General features: G+C 40.4%; 1 protein-coding gene across 2 annotated transcripts in view; it reads right to left on the reverse strand.

The window, feature by feature from the left end:
* The window catches only part of ANXA3 (annexin A3), an 88,848-nt gene that overhangs the window by 45,795 nt on the left and 31,813 nt on the right, over positions 1-11,240 (reverse strand). For both annotated transcript variants that reach the window (XM_004383116.2, XM_023737610.1), the window contains exon 3: positions 6,852-6,939. In XM_004383116.2, coding sequence (XP_004383173.1) covers positions 6,852-6,939 — 88 coding nt within the window. The remainder of the gene's footprint in view (positions 1-6,851; positions 6,940-11,240) is intronic.

Genomic DNA, 11,240 nt, shown 5'->3' on the forward strand with positions numbered 1-11,240 from the left:
CTCTCTGTTCTCTGTCAGTTTTCTCACTCCATTTGGTGCTTGGCTGAGTTCTTTATCTCTTCATTTGATGTTTTAGGGTTTTAGGATTGTTGTATTCTCTGTTTGGCTTAGTTTTTCGGATCTTTGCTGTGGAGGGACGGCGTGGTGCTTCTGCCTAGAGTGCCATTTTGCCAGAACTCTCTGTTTTTGGGGTTTTTTTGTTTTTATTTTTTATTTTTTGCTTGCCTCTTGGAAGAGAAAATTAACTTTATTTGGATAGTTTTGGGAAAAGAAAACAATCATTGCCTAAATATTCCCATCTGTACATCAGAGAGAAGGTGTAACATAAAGAATGCATTGCTTTTTTCACCCCTAAAGTTTCTGTTACTGTCTTATCACCTTTTATCTCTCTTAGCCCCGTACTTGATATCAAAATATTTTTTCCTTTAGAGAAAAGAAAGACACTTATTGAGAACCCACCATGTACCAGGCACCTTTCTATTCATTGTCATAGTTAATATTCACAGGGGTGTTGCGTGGTAGGTATAATTAAGTTATCCGAAAGATGAAGACAATAATGATTAGAGAATTGTCTCGCTCACCAGTCACACAGCTTTTAAGTGGTGCAGCAAGACTCTGAACTTCAATTTCTTTGACACTCAGAACATATATTTCTATCTCTCGTTCACACCTCTCATGCATTCCCACCTATTTGTAAGTAACCTCAGGCCTGGGTAACCTCAGGCCAGCACTGATGCTGGCCTGACTGAGAATGACCTGAAGGTCACTGTTTCCTTGTTAATTACAATGTTAAGATAAAGGTGGAAAGCTGTGTTCACCTCATTTGTCAGAAAGGACTACATCGGGGTTGGAGAGCTGTGAGTTGGCTTGCAGAACTCAGGTCTACGAGACTAGAACAGCATAAAAGACAAACTGCACCTCTAGTCTGCCACTTCTCTGCGTCAGTGTGACCCACACACACCTTGGTTACAAAAACACATCACTGGTGGGAAAAAGAAGCTGTGTTCTTGGGTTGCTGCTGGCCTCTCAATGATATATGCTGGCCCTTCCAGTGAAATAGGCTCACCCTCTGTATTTCCTGTCTTGTATCCTTCTATAAAACTAAGTAAACACAGGATTAGATTAATGCCCATTTGTGCCTTATGAGTCTGACTGCCCACTTGGACCTGAAACAACTTCTTTATGAATGTGCTACTACAAACAAACCAAGCTCGTTGCCATTGAGTTGACTGTGATTCATAGCAACCATATAGGACTTAGTAGAACTGTCCCATTGGGTTTCCAAGGCTGTAATCTTTATGGAAGCTGACTGCCACATCTTTCTCCCACAGAGCGGCTGGTCGGTTGGAACCACCAACCTTTTGGTTAGCAGCTAACTGCTTTAACCACTGCACCACCAGGGCTCCTTGATGCACTACTAAACACTTCCAATTGCACAAGTATCTCAAAGACAACATGCTTAAAGTTGAATTGATTATGCTTCCTCTCTGAACTTGTCCTTTACTGTATGTCCCCCTTATCATGACATCATTAGTCATCTTAGCAAAATTCTGGGAGTCACCATTTACTCCTTTCTTTTACTTATTCTTTACATCCTAGTCATCAGATGCATCTCTTGAATTTATCCTCTCTACATGCCCTCTGCCCCTGTACTTGGGTTTAACCTTCATCACATTTTTCCTGTTGTGAAGTGTCCTTGAGTTGGTTCCGACTCATAGTGACCCTATGTACAACAGAACAAAACATTGCCTGGTCCTGCGCCATCCTCACAATCGTTGTTATGCTGGAACCCACTGCTGCAGCTACTGTGTCAATCCATCTCGTTGAGAGTCTTCCTCTATTTCACTGACCCTCTTCTTTACCAAGCATGATGTCCTTCTCCAGGGACTGGTCACTCCTGATAACATGTATGTGAGACAAAGTCTTGCCATCCTTGCTTCTAAGGAACATTCTGGCTGTACTTCTCCCAAGGCAGATTTGTTCATTCTTCTGGCAATCCATGGTAAATTCAGTATTCTTCACCAACACCATAATTCAAAGGCATCAATTCTTTTTCAGTCTTCCTTACTCATTGTCCAGCTTTCGAATGCATATGAGGTGATTGAAAACACCATGGCTTGGGTCAGGCTCACCTTAGTCCTTAAAGTGACATCTTTGCTTTTTAACACTTTAAAGAGGATTCGGCAGCACATTTGCCCAATGCAATGTGTCATCTGATTTCCTGACTGCTGCTTCCATGGGCATTGATTGTGGATCCAAGTAAAATAAAACCCTTGACAACATCAATCTTTTCTCTGTTTATCATGATGTTGCTTATTGAGCCAGTTGTGATGATTTTCGTTTTCTTTATGTTGAGGTGTAATTCATACTGAAGGCTATAGTCTTTGATCATCAGTAAGTGTTTCAAGTTCTCTTCACTTTCAGCATGCAAGATTGTGTTATCTGCATATTGCAGGTTGTTAATAAGTCTTCCTCCAATCCTGATGCCACATTCTTCTTCATATAGTCCAGCTTCTCAGATTATTTGCTCAGCATACAGACTGAATAAGGATAGTGAAAGGATACAACACTACACATAACTTTCCTGATTTTAAACCACACAGTATACCCTTGTTCTGTTCGAACGACTGCCTCTTAGTCTATGTACAGGTTCCTCATGAGCACAATTAAGTGTTCTGGAATTCTCATTCTTTGCAATGTTATCCATAATTTGTTATGATCCACCCAGTCGAATGCCTTTGCATAGTCAATAAAACACAGGCAAACATCTCTGTGGTATTCTCTGCTTTCAGCCATGATCCATCTGACAACAGCAATGATATGCCTAGTTCCACGATCTCTTCTGAATCTAGCTAGAATTTCTGGCAGTTCCCTGTTGACATACTGCTGCAACCACTTCTGAATATCTTCAGCAAAATTTTACTTATGTGTGGTATTAATGGTATTTTTCGATAATTTCCACATTCTGTTGGACCACCTTTCTTTGGAATGGGTACAAATAGGGATCTCTTCCAGTCAGTTGGCCAGGTGGCTGTCTTCCAAATTTCTTGGCATAGATGAATGAGCACTTCCAGTACTGCAGCTGTTTCCTGAAACATCTCAATTGGTATTTCAGCAATTCCTGGAGCCCTGTTTTTCGCAAATTCCTTCAGTGCAGCTTGGACTTCTTCCTTCGGTACCATCAGTTCTTGATCATATGCTACCTCCTGAAATAGCTGAATTTCAACCAATTCTTTGTGGTATAATGACTCTATATATTCCTTCCATCTTCTTTTGATGCTTCCTGTGTCGTTTAATATTTTCTCCACAGAATCTTTCAATATTGCAACTTGAGGCTTGAATTTTTTCTTCACTTCTTTCAGGCTGAGAAATGCCGAGTGTGTTCTTCCCTTTTGTTTTTGTACCTCCAGGTCTTTGCACATTTCATAATACTTTGCTTTCCCGAGCTGCCCTTTGAAATCTTCTGGTCGACTCTTTTACTTCGTTGTTTCTTCCTTTCGCTTTAGCTACTCTATGTTCATGAACAACTTTCAGAGTTTCTTCTGACATCCATTTTGGTCTTTTCTTTCCTGTCTTTTTATTTAATGGCCTCTTGCTTTCTTCATGTATGATGTCCTTGATGTCATTCTACAACCCTCTGGTCTTTGGTCGTTAGTGTGCAAAATGCCAAATCTATTCTTGAGGTGGTCTCTAAACTCAGGTGGGATATACTCAGAATTGTACTTCGGTTCTTATGAACTTGTTCTAATTTTCTTCAGCTTCAACTCGAACATGCATAACATTTTCCCGAGATAATCTAAATAGCCTCCTAACTTAACCCCCTTATAAGTTCATCCTGTATACTACTTCCTAAGTATAATTTCTAGAAAATGCAAATCTGATCATGCCCCTCCCATGGTTAAAATCCTTAATGGCTCTCTGTAACCTTCAGGAAAAAAATGTAAGCCTCTTAGCTTATATACCAGCCTGTTATGATCTAGTTCCTGCCTTATGTCTCCGTTCTCATTTTCTACCACTTCTCTGCGTCTCTATACCCTTCATACCTACATTCCAGACATGTCTAACTACCTGTAGTCATGTGTAGCTTTGTATGCTTGGTAGTTTTTCATATGTTATTTTTGTACAGGTTCAAGATCAGCAACTAAACCAAGCTGCCTGATGGTTCATAGGCTGTATCTAGCACAAATGCCATCATGAAACCTGGTTCTGGACTGAGAATATAAGTGTGTGTACGTGTGCATGTGTGCATGCAGGGGTGGGGGTGCTCATAAACAAAAAACCTTCTTCTCAAAGTGAGCCTGCAAGCCAAAATGAAAACAAATTTATGAAGAAACATAACTTTAAGTAAGGTAGACAACAGAATGTAACGACAATTCAACCCATTTGGCATTAACCTCATTAAACAGTCTGAAAAAGATGACCTAATACTGGGTATAAATAGCGCAATCAAAGAGATAAATGAAGAAATAACTTTCATGTGAAAACAGAAAAAATATATAAACACAAAACAGGTAGAAATAAGATAATATTACGTTGATATAAAATACTAATAGTGTATTTCACTGCATTTGACAAGCTGATGCTAAAATGCATATGAGAGGACAAAGCTAAGAAAAGCCCACATTCTACTACACACCAAGTGTCACTGTAAAATTATAATAATTATTATGACCATGTGGTATTGGCATGTTGCTGCTGGGTGCCATCGAGTTGATTCTGACTCATAGCAACCCTATGTAACAGAGTAGAACTGCCCCACAGGGCTTCTTGGTGATAATCGTTGTGAATGCAGATTGCGAGTCCTTCTCCTGCAGAGCTGCTAGGTGGGTTCGAACTGCCAACCTTTGAATTAGCAGCTGATTGCTTACCCATTGTGCCACCAGGGCTCCTCAGTATTGGCATAGGAAGAGGCAAATAGGCCAATGGAACATAACAGAGAGCAAAAAAATAAAGGAACCTGATATAAAACAAAGGTGGTATTAAAAATCAGTATTGAAAGGGTGAACTTCTTTAATAAATAGCACTGAGGCAATTAACTATTCATATGGGATAAAATAAAATTAACTACTTTAAATACCATAAACAAATACGAATTCCAGTGAAAGATCTCAATGTGAAAAATAAAATTTTAAAACTTTGGGAATAAAACAGAGGAGAATATATCTGTGACCTCATTATGGAAAAGGATTTCTAAAACAAGACATAATAAGCATACATCCTACAGAAAAATACTAGTAAACCTGAATTCACTAAAATTTAAAACTTCTATGCAATGAAAGATGCTATAACCAACGTTAGAAGAAAGCTACAAAATGGGAGAAGATATTTTCATGGCTTTTATTTAAAAAAAAAGAAAGATTTATATCAAGAATTTATTTAAAAAAAAACACACAAACTCTTGCCAATCATAAGGAAAAAGACAACTCAACTGAAAAATAGGTAAAAGACATGAAGACGGAATTCACCAAAAGAAAGCCAACAAAAAGATGGTTACCCTCATCAGTAACGGGGAGTGGTGGACAGTGGAGAGGAGGTAGGAAACTAACACACATTTAAGATGAAATAGTATTTTAGAACCACTAAATTGGGAAGGGGGCCCTGGTGGCACAGTGGTTAAGAGCTCGGCTACTAATCAAACGGCCGGCAGTTCGAATCCATCAGCTGCTCCTCGGAAACCCTATGGAGGCAGTTCTACTCTGTCCTATAGGGCTGTTATGAGTCAGAATCAACTCCATGGCAAAGGGTTTTTTTTTTTTTTTAAAATTGGGAAAATCGAACAGTATGACCACAGCAAGTATTGGTAAAAATAGACAGCAAGAGGAAGTCTCATACATTGCTGGTAGGAGTGCTAATTTATTTATTTCATAAAGCAGACTGCCAAAATTTCTAGTTAATTTGAAAATAAGCATCCCCTTCAAACTAAAAATTCCAATTCTTGTTATAGTCTGGAGAAATGCTAGCAAATCAGCACAAGGAGACATAAGCAGGAATATGCATTGCAGTATTTTTATACTGTAATAGAAAACAACTGCAGGCAATTTAAATTTCCCATCAATATTCCCTCTTTATGATACAGTGATGTAATAGACTACTATGCAGTTAAAATTAATGAGCTGGAGCTAAACATCTAAACATGGATAAATATCAAAAACAATGTTAAGTTTTGAAAAAAGCAAATTGCAAGAGATGTATATAGGATGATTCCATTTTATACTATTTGAAGCCACATAAAACCGTATGAACATACATATGTAGTTGTGGTATAAAATGTTTCATGGGAATAATAAACTCTAATGTATTTGTGTTATTTCTAGGAAATGGAGTGGGGTGGGATCCAGGAAGAGTAGACGGACTTTCAGCTCCATCTGTAATGATTTTATTATCGTTATTATTATTATCATTGGTAGTAGCAGTGGGGGTGGTAGTTGTTTTTAATATTAAGTAAATACGGCAAATATTAAGATTTAATAAAACTGGTTTGTCTATAATTTTCCCCATCATTTCACAATTTTAAAAAATCTGACAACTTTTCTAATTGAGTAAGCCAACCTGGGCAAACTGAATCTAGGCACTATTGGACTGCACCTTTCTAGATTTGCTTCAACATTAAGCAATGAATTGTGAAGTGGTCGTCAGATGCTGTCAAGTTGATTCTGACTCATGACGATCCCATGTGTGCAGAGTAAAATTGCTGCATAGGGTTTTCAAGGTTATGACCTTTCAGAAGCAGATTGCCAGGTCTGTCTTCTGAGCTGCCTCTGGGTGGGTTCAAACCACCAACCTTTTGGCTAGTAGTGGAGCGCTCAACCATTTGCGCCACCCAGGTGGCTGAATTGTAAAGTACAACTCACCAATTCCTCTGATTGCCTTGTGAATGGCTTCAGCATCCACCGATGGGCTAAAGCCTGAATAATCTCTAATGGTGCCTCGATGTCCAATCTAGAAGGAAATATTTTAAAGTTCCACCAGTTAAAACAATGTCTTCACTTATATTGCATATGCAGGGTCAACATATGACAAACCTGTAATTTGCACACCTTCCTATCAGTTCAGAATTCGTTCAAGAGTCTCCTCTTCTAGACGTGCTGGCAGCATAATATCTTTGTTGCTGTTAGCTGCCGTTGAGTTAGCTCCTGACTCATGGTGGCCCCACACACACAACAAAACATTGCCCAGTAATGCACCATTGGTACTGTGTCATTCCTAAGATCAGTTGTGGATCAAACTGTTGTGATCATTCGGTTTTCACTGGTTGATTATCTTAGTCCATCTTAGTCTGGAAGCTCCACTGAAGCCTGTTCAGTATCACAGCAACACACAAGCATCCAATGACAGACGGGTGATGGCTGTGCGTGAGGTACGTCGGCCAGGAATTGAACCTGGGTCTCCCTCATGGAAAGTGAGAATTCTACCACTGAACCACTAATGCCTCATAACATGGCACTGACAACATATGTAATGAAGTCTCTTTTTTTTCTCCCCCTTTTGTGTAACAAATCACAAATATAAAGCACTGGTTCTCTACAGCAATAAATTGTGTTAATCCTGGTAAGTCTAAAGACTATTTGCTTTAAAGTGGCATCTGCATAAAAGCAACAGAGAGCTAGAGTCTTCTACATCCTTTTTGTATTCAAGTGATGCTTTAAAGCTCTCCACTGCATCTCATACAGAAGTAGTTGTGGTTTATACACTTCAGGATGTTTTAATTAATACTGACCATTGTCCTAGGGGAATCTTACAGTAAAGAATCCATAAATAAAAACTCTATTAGGATTGTCTGTTCTTAAGCTTTGTTTAATGGATGTGCAATTGTGGCTGATAAATTCTCTTCTGAAGCTCCACTGACATCACAGATCTCAGGAGTCGCATGGACATGAAAACTGCCACGCTACTAATATTAAACACATAAATTAGAAACAAGTTAGTAAGCTGGGAAGACCACCCTACTGAAAGAATAAAATATTTTAAAATTGCTCAAGAGGGTATAGAATGAAAGCCACAAACACTATGCAAAAAACAAAGTAAGCATATACTTAAAAGGTATTTCACAAAACCAACAGCCAATATTATTCTCAATGGAGAAAGACTGAGATTCTTCCCCTTGAGAACAGGAACAAGACAAGGATGGCCATTATCACCACTCTTATCCAACATTGTACTAGAAATCCTAGCGAGAGCAATAAGGCATGAAAAGGAAATACAGGGTATCTAACTTGGAAAGAAAAAAGTAAAACTGTCTCTATTCACAGATGACATGATCCTACACATAGAAAATCCTACAGATTTCCCTAAGAAAGCTACTGGATCTAACAGAAGAATTCAGCAAAGTGGCAGGGTACAAGATCAACACACAAAAATCAGTTGGGTTCCTTTACACTAACAAGAACTCTGAAAAGGACATAGAAAAAACAATACCATATACAATAGGCCCCAAAAAGATAAAATAGCTAGGACTAAACCTAACCAGGGATGTAGAAGACCTACACCATGAAAACTTACTGAAGGAAACTAAAAGAGACCTACATAAATAAAGAACATTCTGTACTCATGAATTGGAAGGTGTTATGGATTGAACTGTGTCCCTCAAAAATGTATGTCAACTTGGCTTGGTCAAGATTCCCAGTATTGTGTGACTGTCCACCATTTTTTCATCTGATGTGATTTTCCAATCTGTTATAAATCCTACCTCTATGATGTTAATGAGGCAGTATTAGAGACAGTTATGTTAATGTGGCAGGACTCAATCTATAAGACTAGATAGTACCTTGACTCAATCTCTTTTGAGATATAAAAGAGAGAAGGGAGCAGAGAGATAGGGGGACCGCATACCACCAAGAAAGCAACACCAAAAGCAAAGTGTGTCCTCTGGACCCAAGGTTCCTGTGCTGATAAGCTCCTAGGCTGGGGGAAGATTGATGATAAAGACCTTCCTCCAGAGTCGACAGAGAGAGAAAGCCATCCCCTGGAGCTGGCACCTTGAATGAGGACTTCTAGCCTACTAGACTGTGAGAGAATAAACTTCTGTTTATTAAAGCTATCCACTTGTGGTATTTATGTTACAGTAGCATTAGATAACTAAGACAGAAGGCTTAACATTGTGAAAATGTCAATACTATCCAAAGCAATCTATAGATACAATGCGATCCCAATCTGAATTCCAACAACTTTCTTTACTGAAATGGAAAAAGTATTCACCAACTTTATATGGAAAGGAAAGAGGACCTGAAAAGCCAAAGCAATATTGAAGAACAAAGTAGGAGGCCTCACACTTGTTGATCTCAAAGCATACTATACAGCCACAGTAATCAAAATGGCCTGATACTGGTTCAACAACAGACGTATACACCAGTGAAACAGAACTCAGAACCCAGAAATAAATCCATCCATCTATGGGCAGCTGATTTTCGACAAGGAGTCAAAGTCCATTCAATGCAGAAGAAACAGTCTTTTTAACAATTGGTGCTAGCAAAACTGGATATCCATTTGCAGAAAAATGAAACAGAATTCATGCTTCACACCATACACAAAAACTAACTCAAAATGAATCAAAGACCGAGAGGGTGGGGCCAAGATGGCAGAGTAGCCAGACGCTTCCTGTGGTCTCTCTTACAACAAAGACCCAAAAATATAAGTGAATCGATTATATATGACAATCTAGGAGCCTTGAACATAAAAGGCAAAGTTGAGGAATCAGACTAAGTGACAGTGGAGGGAAAGGCGGTTCAGAAGCAGTGAGGGATTGTCAGACCTGACCTGGCAGGAGTTGGTACCCTGCAGGCAGGATTGGCTGGCATGCCTGGTGAGGCAGGCAGTGGCAGTTGGGACGTGTTTTCCACATCAGGAGAGACCAAGAGGCGGAGAGTCAGCTCAGGCCTACAGAGCCTGTGAAAAGTGGCACTCAGTCAGCAAAAGATAAGCGTAGGCATTTAACTCATTGCACAGTGTCATGGGTTAAATTATGTCCCCCCAAAAACGTGTGTATCAATTTTGCTAGGACATGATTCCCAGTATTATGTGGTTGTCCTCCATTCTGTGATTGTAATTTTACATTGAAGAGGATTACGGTGGGATTGTAACACCAATCTTACCCAGGTCACATCCCTGATCCAATGTAAAGGGAGTTTCCCTGGGGCGTGGCCTGCACCACCTTTAATCTCTCAAGAGATAAAAGGAAAAGGAAGCAAGCAGAGAGTTGGGAACCTCATACCACCAAGTAAGCAGTGCCGGGAGCAGAGCACATCTTTTGGACCTGAGGTTCCTGCGCAGAGAAGCTCCCAGACCGCGGGAAGACTGATGACATGGACCTTCCTCCAGAGCCAACAGAGGAAGTGTTTCCCTGGAGCTGATGCCCTGAATTTGGACTTGTAGCCTACTGGACTGTGAGAGAATAAACTGCTCTTTGTTAAAGGCATCCACTTGTGGTAGTTCTGTTACAGCAGCACTAGATGACCAAGACACATGGATCAAAAAATACCCTATTTGGAAAGAACCTCTCTTCCATTTACCTGCTCCCTCCCTGCTCTGCACTGGGTCCTGACCTGGCTTCAGCAATTACCACATACCCTGGACCACGTCCCCTGGGCCAGAAGATGGACCCGTCATGCACCCTGAGCCATTCTCCTGGCCATGAGAGGGAACAAATTAACAAACAGGAAAAAATAATCTGCCAGCTCCACTAAGCTAGGAACTCAGGGCAGGCACAGCTCCTATGCCAAGCACAGGCATAATGGGTCCACGGACTTTGAATGCCTTTCACCCCTGCATAGACCTGTGTGGGCCCATTTCATCCGTGTAGGCCCTCATTAGCACAGTATATCAGGGTATATACCTAAAGCCTAACTTCACTGTATCAGCTGTATGGTGGAGCGGCAGGTTCGCGACACTTGATACCACTCTGCCCATTAAGCAAGGTCCTACCCACATCAGGGGCCTGAGGACTGGTGGCTCCACACACACCACCTAGCCACCTGTGACAGGGGTCCAAGAATAAGTGATGCTTCCCAGTCCTTACAGCCAACAGCAATGAGTGCCCACAGACCAGCTACAAAACTCACCCACCTACGTACTCTAGGGATCAGGGACACGCTTTCTTCCCAGACACCTGGGGCAGCCGTCGGCTCCCTGCCTTGCTCATATGGAGAGGAAGTCAAGGCGATATAAAGAAATAAAAGACTGGTGTCATGGTTTGAATTATGTCCCCCAAAAAATGTGTGTATCAATTTGGCTAGGCCATGATTCCT

The sequence above is a fragment of the Trichechus manatus genome, unplaced genomic scaffold (genome assembly GCF_000243295.1).
Source record: "Trichechus manatus latirostris isolate Lorelei unplaced genomic scaffold, TriManLat1.0 scaffold00105, whole genome shotgun sequence".
In the NCBI taxonomy this organism is placed as follows: domain Eukaryota; kingdom Metazoa; phylum Chordata; class Mammalia; order Sirenia; family Trichechidae; genus Trichechus; species Trichechus manatus.